General features: G+C 38.8%; 1 protein-coding gene across 14 annotated transcripts in view; it reads left to right on the top strand.

The window, feature by feature from the left end:
- The window catches only part of RNF216 (ring finger protein 216), a 171,987-nt gene that overhangs the window by 26,519 nt on the left and 128,013 nt on the right, over positions 1 to 17,455 (top strand). For 13 of the 14 annotated variants that reach the window (XR_016387720.1, XR_016387723.1, XR_016387721.1 and 10 more), the window contains exons 3-5: positions 5,016 to 5,149; positions 13,939 to 14,796; positions 15,758 to 15,834. Coding sequence is in view for 10 of the 14 variants with exons in the window: in XM_022565467.2 (XP_022421175.1) it covers positions 5,016 to 5,149; positions 13,939 to 14,796; positions 15,758 to 15,834 (1,069 nt within the window). In the remaining 4 variants the exon portion in view is untranslated. The remainder of the gene's footprint in view (positions 1 to 5,015; positions 5,150 to 13,938; positions 14,797 to 15,757; positions 15,835 to 17,455) is intronic. The other variant, XM_089895553.1, reaches the window with a different exon arrangement.

The following is a 17,455-nucleotide window of genomic DNA, read 5'->3' as shown; positions in this document are numbered from 1 at the left end:
TCAATGCCCTTTTATGATAAAAACCCTCCTGAAAGTAAGCATAGAGGGAACTTACCTCAACATAATAAAGGCCATATATGACAATCCCACAGCCAACATTGTTCTCAACGGTGAAAAACTGAAACCGTTTCCACTAAGATCAGGAACAAAACAAGGTTGCCCACTCTCACCACTGTTATTCAACATAGTTTTGGAAGTTGTAGCCACAGCAATCAGAAAAGAAAAAGAAATAAAAGGAATACAAATTGGAAATGAAGAAGTAAAGCTGTCACTGTTTGCAGATGACATGATACTATACATAGAGAATCCAAAAGACGCTACCAGAAAACTACTAGAGCTAATCAATGAATTTGGTAGAGTAGCAGGATACAAAATTAATGCACAGAAATCTCTTGCATTCCTATACACTAATGATGAAAAATCTGAAAGAGAAATTAAGGAAACACGCCCATTTACCATTGCAACCAAAAGAATAAAATACTTAGGAATAAACCTACCTAAGGAGACAAAAGACCTGTATGCAGAAAACTATAAGACACTGATGAAAGAAATTAAAGATGCTACAAACAGATGGAGAGAAATAGCATGTCCTTGGATTGGAAGAATCAACATTGTGAAAATGACTATACTACCCAAAGCAATGTACAGATTCAATGCAATTTCTGTCAAACTACCAGTGGCATTTTTCAGAGAACTAGAACAAAAAATCTTAAAATTTGTATGGATACACAAAAGACCCCGAATAGCCAAAGCAATCTTGAGAAAGAAAAATGGAGCTGGAGGAATCAGGCTCCCTGACTTCAGACTATACTACAAAACTGCAGTAATCAAGACAGTATGGTACTGGCACAAAAACAGACATACAGATCAATGGAACAGGATAGAAAGCCCAGAGATAAACCCGCACACATATGGTCACCTTATTTTTGATTAAGGAGGCAAGAATATACAGTGGAACAAAGATAGCCTCTTCAATAAGTGGTGCTGGGAAAACTGGACAGCTACATGTAAAAGAATGAAATGAGAACACTCCCTAACACCATACACAAAAATAAACTCAAAATGGATTAAAGACCTAAATGTAAGGCCAGATACTATAAAGCTCTTAGAGGAAAACATAAGCAGAACACTCCATGACATAAATCACAGCAAGATTCTTTTTGATCCACCTCTTAGAGAAATGGAAATAAAAACAAAAATAAACAAATGGGACCTAATGAAACTTAACAGCTTTTGCACAGCAAAGGAAACCATAAACAATATGAAAAGACAACCCTCAGAATGGGAGAAAATATTTGCAAATGAGGCAACTGACAAAGGATTAATCTCCAGAATTTACAAGTAGCTTGTGCAGCTCAATATCAAAAAAACAAACAGCCCAATCCAAAAATAGGCAGAAGACCTAAATAGACATTTCTCCAAAGAAGATATACAGATAGCCAACAAACACATGAAAGAATGTTCAACATCACTAATCATTAGAGAAAAGCAAATCAAAACTACAATGAGGTGTCACTTCACACCAGTCAGAATGGCCATCCTCAAAAAATCTACAAACAATAAATGCTGGAGAGGGTGTGGAGAAAAGGGAACCCTCTTGGACTCTTGGTGGGAATGTAAATTGATACAGCCACTATGGAGAACAGTATGGAGGTTCCTTAAAAAACTAAAAATAGAACTACTATATGACCCAGCAATCCCACTACTGGGCATATACCCTGAGAAAACCATAATTCAAAAAGTCATGTACCACAGTATTCATTGCAGCTCTATTTACAATAGCCAGGACATGGAAGCAACTTAAGTGTCCATCGACAGATGAATAGATAAAGAAGATGTGGCACATATATACAATGTAATATTACTCAGCCATAAAAAGAAATGAAATTGAGTTATTTGTAGTGAGGTGGATGGACCTAAAATCTGTCATACAGAGTGAAGCAAGTCAGAAAGAGAAAAACAAATACCGTATGCTAACACATATATATGCAATCTAAAAAAAAAAAATGGTTATGAAGAACCTAGGGGCAGGACAGGAATAAAGACGAAGATGTAGAGAATGGATTTGAGGACATGGGCAGCGGGAAGGGTAAGCTGGGACGAAGTGAGAGAGTGGCATGGACTAATATATACTACCAAATAGATAGCTAGTGGGAAGCAGCCGCATAGCACAGGGAGATCAGCTTGGTGCTTTGTGGGATGGGGAGGATGGGAGGGAGGAGGAGGAGAGATGGGGACATATGTATATGTATAGCTGATTCATTTTGTTATAAAGCAGTAACTAACACACCATTGTAAAGCAGTTATACTCCAGTAAAGATGTTTTAAATAAATAAATAAGCAAACAAACATATATTGAATGTTGCACCCAATGTGTTTACCAAAATTGACATTTTGAGCCACAAAACAAGTTTCCAGTTCCTGCACTGCTGGTGGGAGTGTAAATTGGCACAGACAATTTGGAAAATTGGTTGGCATTGTCCACTAAAATTGAACATATGCTTTCCCTGTGGCTCAGCACTTCTAGAATGTACCCAACTGAAATGAGTCTATCAAGATACATATACAAGAATGTTCATAACAGCATTATCCAAAACAGGCAAGACTGGAACCAACCCAAATGTCTGTCAACAGAAGAATAAGTAACTTATGATATATTCATATAGTAAATTACATACAGCAAAGAAAACTACATACTGTAACATGCAACAACATGGATATATCTCAGACATGTTGTTTGCAAGGAAGCCAGAATCAAAAGAATGTATTTTCAGGAACTAATGTGAGTAGTTTAGGCTACTAATGTGCAAGAAATGTATTTACGAACCTTTGTGATGGTCACTCGGGTATGGACCTTTTGTGTTAATTCATAGCCTTTGCTGTGTTATACTTTAAAATTTTAAAGTATATTTTTAAAAGCTAATATGTTTATATGTGGTACGTTGGGGAGTATCTTGTAAACCATTGGGCTTCACTGTAAGATGATAGGTTTAAAACCAACTTTTTCGCTGGGTGCCCCACGGTTGTTGTCTGTGTGTTTTTCTTGGGCCAATTCTTCCAGAGAGGAATCTACAGTGTCTTGAATGTGGAATCCAAGACTGTTTGCCAGCATTCAGGGAGCCAAGCAGCAGAAGGCAGCCAGGGTCTTACTCATTATGGCTGTTCCAGTGACACCCCTTTCCTCTCTTGGCGTGGTGTCTAGTGACTCGCTGCCTCAGTGGCTCTTCAGAGTGGACCTCCACAGTGTGGGTCTTCTGGAATGGCTGAGTGGGAAGGTTGGCAAATCTTCTCCCCAAAATCAACGGTAAAATTGGACAGAATTGTCTAAAATAACCTTTGCTTTTTTTTTTTTTTTGCGGTACGCGGGCCTCTCACTGTTGTGGCCTCTCCCGTTGCGGAGCACAGGCTCCGGACGCGCAGGCTCAGCGGCCATGGCTCACGGGCCCAGCCGCTCCGCGGCATGTGGGATCTTCCCAGACCGGAGCACGAACCCGCGTCCCCTGCATCGGCAGGCGGACTCTCAATCACTGCGCCACCAGGGAAGCCCTAAAATAACCATTTAAATACTGGAAATGACCAAAGGCATACAGTAATTGAGAACAGTTATTCAGGAAATCTACGATTCTGCAACATGAATTAGGCCACCTCTGATTGGCCGCCCCCGCTGCAGGCTGTGGATTTGAGCCTTATCCACTCTTCTAGAGCTCTTGTCACGTGTAAATCTGCTGTTTTCCAGAATTTTGTTTAGATCTCTTGCTGGCTGTTATCTCCTTTTCTCTTCTTTGTGTACTTAAGAGGCTATACTTTTTTAAAGTTCCTTTACTATCATTTTAGTAGGGTTTCAGCAGGTGATGGTGATAATCACTTGGATTCATTATGCAGGTTTAAGAGAAATCCTCTATAATGTACTTCCGCAGGCCCTCAGTTCAGTTGGTTGTTTCTGTGTAGGTAGCATTGGACTTAAAATCAGGCAACTTCACTGTGTGTCAAGTACTATAATAAACAAGCATTTTAGGTAATACAGCTATTTGAAGTAGGCAGTGTTGTTAGCCTTTCTTTAATGTTGAGGAAATGGATGCCTAAAGAAGTAAATAATGGCATCATATAGCTAGTATGTGGTAGAGCTGAGGCTGGAATCCAGGCAGTCTGACCTTAGATCCCGTGGACGTACCTGTTTTAAACTACTATCTTGGCATTACCACAGTCCTGTTACAGGAATGAAATGAGATAATTGGTTTTATATTGCTTTTCAAGTTGTTGGGTAACATAAAAATACATGAGGCATTAACCTTGAGAAAAATATTAGAGCTTTAATGGAGGAATTATTAATCTGTGTTATCCAGTAATTCATATCAAACGTGCTTTGTCTTCAAACAAATAAAAGGACTTTGAGACCTTTAACAGAATTATTACATCTATCAATAGATGGTTAGTTTAACTCTAGTTATATTTAAAAGGAAACAGGAAGGTTAAAGTGCTTACTGTCATAGATGATAAATGGGTGTTTGACTAAGACACTGAAATATGTTTGCGTAAGTGATACTTAAGGTTTGTGTCTAAGGTGAGCAAATTTTAATATTTTAAATATTAAGTGAAAATTTTACTGTTTCTGAAAGTTTTTTCAGACCTATCAGTTTGAATAAAGCAGTGTTTTATATTCCTTTGGAAGAATAGAGGTGAGATGGGAGGCCATGATTTCACTTTTAAGAAATGAGCAGTCGGGAAGATTTTATCAACAGATTCCTCCAGTCTAGTATAAGAAAAAGTTGATAATCTTGAGCATAGTAATTGTCAGATTTTCTCTGGTGATTCCCAAAATGAATTATTGGCAAAGATCAGCATGGAAAAATGGCTCATTTTAATGCTTGGTTGCATGTGCTGCTTGAGGAGATAAGCTAACACTCCAATAGCTGTAAACTTGGCTTTAAGCTTGACCCTTTTCATGCCAAAGTAGAATTAAAGGACAATGTGATTATGCCCACCTCCTCCTAACAGTGTTCTCTGCCTACTTTTAGACTGGATCAATCTCAGAGATGGACCCATCACCATATCTGACTCCTCTGATGAGGAAGGGGTTCCAATGCTGGTCACCCCAGCTCCTCAGCAGCATGATGAAGAGGACCTGGATGATGATGTCATCCTGGCGGAAGTGAGTTTTCTAAAACTTAACGTGATGAGGCATATTGCAAGTTAATAATCTGATTCTTCAGCCACTCAGTAGTGGGTAGGGGCCTTATAGCAGCTGAGAGCACCTCTTGTGCTACACTTGGAGCACTATTTGTTGGCACTTGTTCTACATTTCTGGGAACAGCCTCTTTTATACCCTACCTGATGTCCCCTTAGCTTAGAAGTCAGAAGCTGTATGTTTTGGTCTATTTCTGGAGTTAACTTCTGCACTATTGCTCTGACTCTTCATGTACTAGTCCACAGTGTTGTAATTACTATGTCCTTATAATGTATCTTAATATCAGATAGTGCCCATCTCCCCTTATTACTCTATATTTTTCAGACTCATCCAGGATATTTTGTGGTTATATTTTAATGCAAATTTTAAGATCAGCTTTTCTAATTCCAAAAGATAGGTAGATAGTTTGTTTAATTTAAAAAATATTTTATTGTTACAGAAAGTTTTTATAATATTGACCCTTTCTAACTAAGAACAAGTTCTTTCAGTCTAACCTTTTATATTCCTCAGCCAGAGCATTTTGAATTTTTCTTACAATAGATCTTAAACATTTTTAAGTTTGTTCCTGGTTATTTTATGTTTTCTCTTGCTTTTGTAAATGGCATCTTTTCTTCTGTGTACCTTTTAAACATATTTTTTAATTTAAAAGTCTGTTGGTTTTTATATTAATTTCATAATCAGCTTGTTTTTATTGTCTGTAGTCATTTTTCATTTGACCCAAGGAATGGTATCTGGTCCATCTGTAAATAATGATACAGTTTCTTCCTTTCCAGTTTTTATACTTGTCTAATTATATTAAGTGATAAGTCTTCAAAATTTTTAAGTAATAGCGGTAATAGAAATAAGAAAAATAGCCACTGACATAAACGGGAATACTTTTAATATTTCTTCTTAAGTGTGATGGTGACTTTTTGCTTGAGATACCATTTTTAAATTATGTTAAGGAAGTAGCTATCTACTTTATTTCAAGTTTTTATTAATGAGTAAATGTAGAATTCTGTCAAATTCAATCTCAGCATCTGTGGAGATTATTATATGATTTTTAAAAAATCTGTTAATGTGGTAAATTACTTTGTCTCTGGGCAGACTTTGCTTGGTAATGGTATTACAGTATGATGGTAATGTGCTATTAGATTCTATTTGCTAAGATTTATTTAGGGTTTTCTCCATAGATCTCAGGAGTGAGATTGGCCCATAGGGGTGTGTGTGTGCCTGGGCTGTCCTTGACAAATTTTTTATAAACATTATTCTGACTTCATGAAGAGTCTAGAAGTTTTCTTTCTTTTTCTGTGCTCTGATAAAATATTTTAAATAATGTTGGAGTTACCTGTTATTTAAAGATTTGGTAGAACTTACCCTAAAGGCATCTGGGCTATTTCTTTTCATGGAGGACGGTTCTTTGAAACTGTTTCAGCTTCTTCTGTGGTGATTGACATGTCTAGATTTTCTGTTGCTTTCAGTATCTGTTTTGGTCCCTGATATTTTTCTAGAAAATCATTTATTTCTTCAGCATTTTTTAATGTATTTAATAGAGTTAAACAAAATAGCCTGTTCTTTCTACTTACTCTGAACCTATGGTTCCTCCATTTTCCTTTTCTATTTTAGTGTAGCTGGGTTTTTTAGCCTTTTTTCTTGATTTGATGAGCTAACCATTATCTTCCCTCCTCCCTTCTTCTCTTCCACCCAGTCCTAAGAACTACTAACCACTTGTGTCTCTATAGATTTGCCTATTCTAGACATTTTATATGAACAGAATCATATACTATTTGGTCCTTTGTGACCAGCTTCTTTCTTTAGCATAACGTTTTCAAGGTCATCTGTGATGTAGGATGAATTGGTACTTCACTCCTTTCTATTGCTGAATAATATTCCATTGTGTGGATATACCACATCTTGTTTAGCCTTTCATCAATTGATGGACATTTGAGTTGCTTCCACTTTTTTGTGATTATGAATAATGAATAATGCTGCTATGAACATTCATGTAGAAGTTTTTCTGTGGACATATGTTTTCATTTCTCTTGAGTTATTGTCTTAGTCTATTTGGGCTGCTCTAACAAGATACCACAGATGGGGTAGCTTATAACAGAAATTCATTGCTCACACTTCTGCAGGCTGGGAAGTTCAAGATCAAGACTCCAGCGTGATCGTGTAAAGGTCCTCTTCCTGGTTCATAGCTGGCACTTTCTCACTGTGTCCTCACATGGTGGAAGGAGCTAGGAATCTCCCTGGAGCCTCTTCTATAAAGGCACTAATCCCATTCATGAGGGTTCTACCCTCATGACTTCGCACCTCCCAAAGACTCCCCCTACTGCTGCCATTACCTTTGGTGATTAGGATTTCAACATATGAATTTGGAGGCAGAGGGAGTGGGCACATTCAGACCATAGCAGGAATATACCTAGGAATAGAATTGCTGGATCACAAGGTAAATCTGTATTTTACTCTCCCAGACTGTTTTCCATAGTAGTAGCACCATTTTACATTCCTACCAGCAGTGTGAGTGTTCCAGCTTCTCCATATTCTCACCAATAATTGCTGTCTATCTTTCTTATTACAGCCATCTTCATGGTTGTGAAGCAGTATCTCATTATGATTTTGATTTACATTTCCCAATGGCTAATGATGTTGGCCTCTTTTCATGTGCTTATTGGCCATTTGTATATCTTTGGAGAAATGTCTATGCAGATCCTTTGCTCGTTGTTTTTTTTTAATTTTTTTTAATTTTATTTTTGGTTGCATTGGGTCTTCGTTGCTGCACGCGGGCTTTCTCTAGTTGCATCGTGCGGGGGCTACTCTTCGTTGCCATGCGCAGGATTCTCATTGTGGTAGCTTCTCTTGTTGTGGAGCGTGGGCTCTAGGCGTGCGGACTTCAGTAGTTGTGGCACGTGGGCTCAGTAGTTGTGGCTCGCAGGCTCTAGAGCCTAGGCTCAGTAGTTGTGACACATGGGCTTAGTATTCTGCGGCATATGGGATCTTCCTGGACCAGAGCTCAGACCCCTGTCCCCTGCATTGGCAGGTGGATTCTTAAACACTGCACCACCAGGGAAGTCCCCCTTTGCTCATTTTTAAAGTGTGTTGTCTTCTTCTTATTGAATCTTTAGATATTCTGAATACTATACCTTATCAGATGTCTTAATTTGTGGATATTTTTTCCTAGCTTTCTGAATTGTCTTTTTACTTTTTTGATAGTATCCTTTAAGCACAAAAGTTTTAAACTTTGAAGTTCAGTTTACCTCTTTTTTCCTTTGTCACTTGTTTTGGTATCATGTCTGATACTACATATGACCTATTTTAACCTTTTTTTTTTTGGCCACACCATGTGGCATGCGGGATCTTAGTTCCCCGACTAGGGATCGAACCCGCGACTCCTACAGTGGAAGTGTGAAGTCCTAACCACTAGACCACCAGGGAAGTCCCCCCATATGGTCTATTTTAAAGGCTAGTTCAGGCTTCCTCACATCATAGAAGCCTCAGCACTAATGCTTATTAGTGTTTTAAACTCTGGGGATTGTAAAGACTTTAAAACACTTTATTTGTTCACCTCCCAACTTAAATACTGGGTTTTTTAAAATATATTTTAATTCTGTATACATTTTTTAAAATTTATTTATTTTATTTATTTATTTTTGGCTGCATTGGGACTTCGTTGCTGTGTGCTGGCTTTCTCTAGTTGTGGAGAGCGGGGGCTCCTCTTCATTGTGGTGCATGGGCTTCTCATTGTGGTGGCTCCTCTTGTTGCGGAGCATGGGCTCTAGAGCGCGGGCTCAGTAGTTGTGGCACACGGGCTCAGTAGTTGTGGCTCACGGGCTCTAGAGTGCAGGCTCAGTAGTTGTGGCGCATGGGCTTAGTTGCTCTGTGGCATGTGGGATCTTCCCGGACCAGAGCTCGAACCCGTGTCCCCTGCATTGGCAGGCGGATTCTTAACCACTGTGCCACCAGGGAAGCCCCTGTATACATTGTTTTAAACCCTGTGTTTTATACAATCAGTATTCACTTTACCTTCTCCAGATATTTATCTTTTTATGTTGGTCTTCATTCCTTTCTGCACCTCTGGCCTTAAAACAGAGATTATTTTTACTCTACCTAAAGAACACTCTTTAGGATTTTCTTTATAGTAAATCTGATATTTTCATTGAGTATAGAATTCAATGTGTCAGTTATTTTCTTTTAACACAAGGAAGATACTATTCCAGTATTTTTTGCTTCCATTTTTCTTTTATTTATTTAATTGAAATATAGTTGATTTATAATGTTGTGTTAATTACTGCTATACAACAAAGTGATTCAGTTATACATACATATATTTTTTATATTCTTTTCCATTATAGTTTATCATAGGATATTGATATAGTTCTCTGTGCTATTTAGTGGGAACTTGGTGTTTATCCATCTGGCTTCCATTTTTCTATTGAAAAGTCAGTCTTATTTTTTCCTTTTGAAAGTAGCGTGTGCTGCTGCTTTAAATTTTTATCTTTGTATATGATTTCTACAGTCTTCCTATTGCTGTATCTAGGTCTGTTTGGATTTTTTTTTAATTATCGGGTTTAGATCTTCAGAAATGAAATCAAGCTGCTGTTCTGCTTGAATATTTGTATTTTATCTTCAGATATTGCTTCTTATCTCTCTCCTCTTTTTCTAGAACTTTAGTTACATAGTTGGGTAAAACCTTTTCACTGTATTATTCTTTATGTCTCCTCTTATCTAATTTTCAATCATTTTGTGTCTCTATGCATTATTCTGGCTATTTTCTTCTGATCTGTCTTTCCATTCACTAATTTTTCTTTTCAACTGTGTTTATTTAAAATGCTGTGCACTGATCCATTGATTCCTGATCTCAGTTATTGTATTTTTACATTCTGGAATTTCCATTTGATAGTTTATTTTTCTTTCTTTGTAACAGTTTCCAGTTCTCTGGTGAAACTTTCAATCTAGTCTTTTATTTCCTTAAACATGCTAAGCATGTTATTTTAGAATCCATGTCTGATAACTTCACTATTTGAAATCACTGTAGATTTGTTTCTGTTGTCTGTTACTTCTCTTGGTTTTCTATTATGTTGCATCAACTTCTTATATGCCTGGTTATTTTTTGTTGAATAGTAGTATCACTATATATGAAAATTTTGAGGTTCTAGGTGATATTATCTTTCTTCAAAGAGGACCTATATTTGTTTCTCAAAGAAGGTTTGGGAGACCAGGAAACTCAGATCCAGGGATTTAAACTATTGAAACTAGGATTCAGCTTCTGGGAGGTCCAGCATATTTCCGGTTTACCGTTACTTCAGTGGTGTACCCTTCAAGGAATGACCCTAGAGCTTGAGATTTACCAGAACTCCTCCCCATGGTGAGTTCTGAATTCTGATTTTGTGCACTTAGCTCCTCAAAAAAGATACCAAAGGTTTCATTCAATCTTCTCATTCTTCATCCAGGTCTGGGATTGGCAAATGCATCTGTAGAAGAAAAGTAGCTTATTTTGTTGGATTTCTTCCTCCTGGATCCTGAGGCCTTCAAGTAGATGTTTTGGTTTTGCTTTGATATTTTGACCAGGGTTTCTGCTTTTACTCAGTAGAAGGGTTGATCTGAATGGTCTAGCATGCCATTGCTAGAATCAGAAATCCGCTTTGGTGTCTTTGTCCATGTGCTTTCTGAATCCCAGTGGTGTAGTAGCTCTTGATTGTATACAGGCATGTCTCATTTTACTGTGCTTTGCAGATATTGCTCTTTTTTTTTTTTTTTAAACAAATTGCAGGTGTGTAGCAACCCCGCATTGAGCAAGTCTTTTGGCACCTTTTTTCCAATAGCATTTTAAAAAATTAAAGATTTACATTGTTTTTTTTTAACCATAATGCCATTGCACACTTAATAGACTACAGTATAGTGTAAACATAACTTTTCTATGCACTGGGAGACCAGAAAGTTAATGAGACTTGCTTTATTGGGATACTCGCTTTATTGCGGTGGTCTGGAACCAAACCTGCAGTATCTCTGGGGTATGCCTGTAGTTGATTATAGAGTTGGGTTTTGCCTAGTGGTTCTATTTAAAGAGACTTTTTTTTTTTTTTTTTTTTTTGCTGTATGCGGGCCTCTCACTGTTGTGGCCTCTCCCATTGCGGAGCACAGGCTCTGTGGCCATGGCTCATGGGCCCAGCTGCTCCGCGGCATGTGGGATCTTCCCGGACTGGGGCACGAACCCATGTCCCCTGCATCAGCAGGCGGACTCTCAACCACTGCGCCACCAGGGAAGCCCCTAAAGAGACTTTTAAATTAAATAGGTAAATTGATCTAATTTATATTTATTAATGTGACCATTATACTTTGTTTTTAGTTCTCTCATAGTGTTTAATATGCTTTATATTTTTATTGCTTTTAAAAATGATCTTTCACTATACTCCCTGCATTTTTGAGGTTTTATTTTATTTATATTGTGGGCATGTGTCCTTGCTGATAATTTGAAAGGTTTTTATCCTTAGGTTTTCTCGTTTGTTTTTAGTTCTTCTAGTACTTGCTTTTATACTTTCAATTGCTATCCTTACATATGTCCTTATATGTTGATTTATTAGCTTTAAGTGTATGTTTTGACCCTCAGCTTCTCCATTTCCCCTCCCAACTTTTGATGGTTACCTTATTTCTACAAAACCATGATTTAGAACATTTATATTAAATACCTAATTACTTCATTACTACTTTGTGCTCCTGCTTCTCTCTTCTCATTTCATTCACTGTGTAGTACTGATTTTATCATCTTTGTTGTTCATCTACCACTTCTTTTTTCAATAGTTAGGTATCTTAATATAGTTTCTGTACTGGTTATTTTTTATCACTACTCAATGTTGAATGCATTTGAAGTTTTCCTGGACCAGCTCTTTGCAGGCATTTATGTTGGGGAAAGGCTCAGGCACTATTCTTGGCTAGCAGGAATTCTTCCTATGACAGAGGACATTGGGGTGGCAGCGGGTGGGGGAGGTGTGCTTACATGCACGTATGCTTCTTTCTTTCTTACTGCCTGGCAGATACTGCCAGTTTCAGAGCAGCCCAGTTCAAAGTTCTCTCCCTCCTGCCTCACTGACAGCCTACCTCCAGCAGAGAAGTGTGTCTTCATTCAGTCTAACCTCCTCAGAACATCCTTGCTGCCAAATGGAGTGGAGGTTCCCATTGTTCCAAGCAAGGAGTTGGTTTTGCCCGCCAGGCCACACCACCTACTTTGGAAAACTCAGCCTTTCTGAAGCTTTCTCTGCCTTGCCTAAAATCTGGTTAGACTTCCCTCACTAGATTTATCAGCTCCTTCTCGTATATATTGTGATTTGGGATCGCAGATGTCTGCTGGTTTTATCAAGGATTTTCAGTTTTTTGTCTCATTCTCCTCTCTGGATTGGGGTAATTTCAGAGAAGAGAAGGATCAGAGGCATCTTTATTCTGCTACCTTAAAATTGGGCATTCTACTTTTTTTTTTTTTTGCGGTACACGGGCCTCTCACTGTTGTGACCTCTCCCGTTGTGGAGCACAGGCTCCGGACACACAGCCTCCGCGGCCATGGCTCACGGGCCCAGCCGCTCCGTGGCATGTGGGATCTTCCAGGACCGGGGCACAAACCCGTGTCCCCTGCATTGGCAGGCGGACTCTCAACCACTGCACCACCAGGGAAGCCCAGGGCATTCCACTTTTTACATTTATAAATAACATATGATTGTGTTCTCTATAGAAATTGAAACAATACAGATAAAACTGAAGTCTGTCTTCACTAGCCCCTTCTGCCCCAGAGGTTTCCCAGAGGAACTGTTGTCACTAGTTTGGCATGTATCCTTCCATATCTTTTTCTTTGAATTCATATGTATTCGCGTGTGCGTGTGTGTGTGTGTGTGTGTGTATGCTTTTAGAAATGGTATGTTTATGTCTGTGTTTTGATTTTTTTAAAGAATAGAATCAGTCTGTTTATGTATTGTTTTGTAACTTTTCTTCACGTAGTAACGTTTATTGGTGATGTTTCCATTTCATTACATATAGAGATACCTCTTGGAGGGGTGGAGAGTTGGAGAGTATTTTGTAGAGCAGATAAATAATAGTTTACTTAACTATTCGCTTAGGAACAAACTTCAGAATGTCTCCAGTGTTTTTCTTTTTATGTTGCAAGCAGTGTGGCAGTGAATATGCTTCCTTTGGATACATAAGGGTTTATAGAATAGATATTGAAAAACGATAGTGACAAATCACAAGGATATACATTTTTTAAAAAATAAGTAATACCAAATTGCTTTCCTAAATTCACAAGCAATGAATGATAGTATGAGAGTTTTCCCACATCTGTACCAATGCTAACTAAAAAGTTGTCTAACTAAAAATTGTTTGCCAGTCTTGGGGGGGGGTACCTTGTTTTAATTTGCATTTTGCTGAATTACTAATGAGATTTAGCTGCGTTTCGTGTGTCTGTTGAACGTTTCTCATTCCTCTACTGTGTTGTCATTCTTTCATTATTTTCTGTACTATGCAGTTATTTTTGTTTTACTGGTCTCAGGTGAAATTATAATTTAAACTATAAGTCATGCTTCAATCAATGAATGGCTGCTTTGATTCTTACAGTTACTATAGTGTGACCAAATTTCAATGTTAAGATAAATGTGAAGAATAGGTCTCATGGGGGAGGGTGTTTTTGTTTTTGTTTCTTTCCTGTCCAACCTCAGAAGCTCAATATAAGTACATAGGGAGGTATAGACACAGGAAAAAAATTGAATTATTATTAAAATTTCATTTTTTCTTAGACAAATAAACCTCAGACATCACGACCCAATCTCATCAAACCAGCTGCCCAGTGGCAAGATCTCAAAAGATTGGGAGAAGAAAGGCCTAAAAAGTCTAGAGCAGCCTTTGAATCAGATAAGAACCGCTTTTTTTCTGTGTGTAACAGCTCGTTGTTTGGTTCTGGGGCACAGGATGATTCTGAGGATAACTACGGTGAATTTCTAGATCTTGGGCCTCCTGGAGTTTCTGAATTCATTAAGCCAAGTGGACAAACAGAAAGAGAACCCAAGCCTGGACCAAGTCATAACCAAGCAACAAATGACATTGTCAACCACAGAGCAGAGCAGAAAATCATTATCTTGAAAGAAGGTAGCCTTCTTTTTCCAGAAGGTGATCCTTTGGACACTCAGAACCAGTCATCTGAAGACTCAGAGACAGAGCTTTTATCAAACGTCGGAGAATCAACTGATATCCTAGATGACCAGGCCATCGAAGAAGACTGCTGGTTAGACCATCCTTACTTCCAGTCTCTGAACCAACAGCCCCGTGAGATAACAAACCAGGTTGTGCCTCAGGAGCGGCAGCCTGAAGTAGAACTGGGCCCACTGTTGTATCAGCATGAAGCCTCAGGGTCAGCTTTTCCAAGACCAGCTTTTCCAAGATCAGAACCCCAGCAGGATGGAATTCCAGGCCCTTCTTCTCCTCAGCCTGCCCATCCTCTGGAAGAGCTTGAAGAGCAACAATTAGCAATAGATGATGAAGAGCCAGGTCCAGCCTTTCCACTGCAAGGATCTCAGGAGCCCAATTTGGAAAACCTTTGGGGGCAAGAAGCTCCTGACGTAGACCAAGAACTCATTGCACTATTAGTGAAAGAAACAGTAAGTTTTATTTTGATATGTAAATAATTATACACACTGAGTATACTGAGTTTCCTTTTATTGCAAAAGTATTATTTGTGCGTGTGGACTTCATTTTCTGAATTTCCTAGATTTGTAGACTAGAAGGAGAGAAACTGAAGATTTGAAAATTGAATCAGGATTCCTGAATGTATGCTTAAACCCTCAGCAAGCCCTCTGGGATTCTAGCTGCAGATCATGGTTGCCCTCATGCTGTCATATGAGCAGTCCCTGCAGTTTTTAAAAAGGAATTGAGTTAACTCAAAATTCAAACCCTTAAAGCAGGTTTATAAGATTACCTAGAGCTACACTGTCCAATACAGTAGCTTCATTTGGCTGTTTAAATTTAAATGTCTTACAATTAAATAAAATTTAAATTTCATTTCTGGTGGCACCAGTCATATTTTAAGTGCTCAATAGCCACATGGGGCTGAACAGCTACCGTGTTGGAAAGCACAGAATAGAACATTTCCACCTTTGTACCAAGTTCTGTTAGATAGCACTGACCTAGAAAGTCATGCAGGGCTCTGTGGGCTGCTGTTTGCCTTGGAACAGTCTTTTAACCCTTCTTCCCCCAGGTTTTTTCATCTGGTCTACTAGATTGTGTGCTTCTTGAGGGTATACACTGGAAAGTGTTTTATTCGTCTTTAGACTTCCTTTGCTTGGGCAGAGATGTTCAATATTTATTGAAAGACTATGGAATAGACATGCAGAATGGGGGCAGAGGACCAGGTGATCTCTGCGTACCTTTCTAAATTCCATATTCTCTGTAGACAGATAAATCTGGGCACCTTGTGTGAAGGTTTAAGCCAGACACAAAATTGCTTTACAGTCCTTTTCTAGTCTTTAGTCATTTTATGTACTTTTTGCCATCTGGTTTTTACTGCAATTTGAAACCATACCAGGGGATGAAATATAAATAATGTTTTTTATTCCCTTCTAGGAAGTAAGATTTCCAGATGTAGCACATGGGTATATTGAGGAAATAATTCATTTGAAAAATTACTATGATTTGAATGTGTAAGTATACCACCACGCTTTTTTTCTTTCTTCTTTTTTATTGTGGTAAATTATACATAACACAAAACATTTTAACCATTTGTAAGTGTACAGTTCAGTGGCATTAAGTATATTTACATTTTTGCACAACCATCACCACCACCCATCTCCAGAACTTTTTCATCTTCTCGAACTGAACCTGTCCCCACTCCCTCTCCCAAGCACGTGCCAACCACTGTTTTACTTTCTGTCTCTATGAATTTGGCTTCTCTAGAGACCTCATGTAAGTGGAGTCACACAATATTTGTCCTTTTGTGGCTGCCTTACTTCAGTTAGCGTTATGTCTTTTTGAATCATCCTATTAGAAGAGTTTTAATTTTAGTCGTATACAGGCTGTTTTCTGGATCTTGTATAGAATCATGCATGGTTACAGAATTAAGATGTTTAGTTAATTCTTAGCATTGATACTACCCATGTTTTGGTCAGGATGTTAAAGATATATTCTTCCCTATATTTGTCACAAAGTATTCTGTAGCCACTCTGCCTATATAGAGAAAGGTATGGAAGTGTCTTCTTTAGTTTTCATTATAAAGATGATAAATACGTTTTTTGGGGTTTTTTTGTTTTGCGTTACGTGGGCCTCTCACTGCTGTGGCCCCTCCCGTTGCGGAGCACAGGCTCTGTGGCCATGGCTCATGGGCCCAGCTGCTCCGCGGCATGTGGGATCTTCCCGGACTGGGGCACGAACCCATGTCCCCTGCATCAGCAGGTGGACTCTCAACCACTGTGCCACCAGGGAAGCCCCACTTTTATTTTTTAAAAAACATATTTATTGGGCTTCCCTGGTGGTTGGGAGTCTGCCTGCCGATGCAGGGGACACGGGTTCGTGCCCCGGTCCGGGAGGATCCCACATGCCGCGGAGCGGCCGGGTCCCGTGAGCCATGGCCGCTGGGCCTGCGCGTCCGGAGCCTGTGCTCCGCAACGGGAGGGGCCACAGCAGTGAGAGGCCCACGTAACGCAAAACAAAAAAAATAATAATAAATAAAAGTGTCCCAAAGAATACAAAATGAAAAATAAGTCTCTTTCCTCTTATACTCTTTCACCTCCTTCTAGTATGCAGAGGTGGAACAGTTGTAAATTTGTAAAGAGCAGTAGGTATTGAACTTGATCAGATTTTCGGTTAATTAATACAGATTATTTTAATTAAAGGTGGATACTAAACCTCTGTCCTCAAAGATTATATTCTGTACCATAGAACTCAGCAAGGGTGCGAGTGGGAGCTGGCTGCCTTAACCAAGAGGGAAGGGCCCTCTTTCTGAGGTTAGCAGCCCAGAGGAGGTACTTTTTTCTAATTCATACAAAGGCACTGTGGTGCCATTGGCAGCCCTATCTCTCCCCCTCTGTCCAGAGGCAGGCACTGTTACCAGTTTTTTAAACCAAGATGGAATCAAGGTTTCAAATGTATTTGTTTATCTTTTTAGCTTTTTAATTTAGAACAGTCCCCCACTTACTTTTTTTTAATGTTACTGATTTTTTCCCCCTGTAATTTTTGAACATAAAAAGTTGAAAGAACACCCTGTATCCACCACCTAGGTTATTATCTGGCATTCTTCTGTAAGGAAGATTTTGCCTTTTATTTCTT

The sequence above is a fragment of the Delphinapterus leucas genome, chromosome 15, assembly GCF_059928025.1.
Source record: "Delphinapterus leucas isolate spDelLeu-1000000601 "Yukka" chromosome 15, BTC_Dleu_Yukka2, whole genome shotgun sequence".
Taxonomy (NCBI): Eukaryota; Metazoa; Chordata; class Mammalia; order Artiodactyla; family Monodontidae; genus Delphinapterus; species Delphinapterus leucas.
This window is presented reverse-complemented; position numbering and strand designations above follow the sequence as displayed.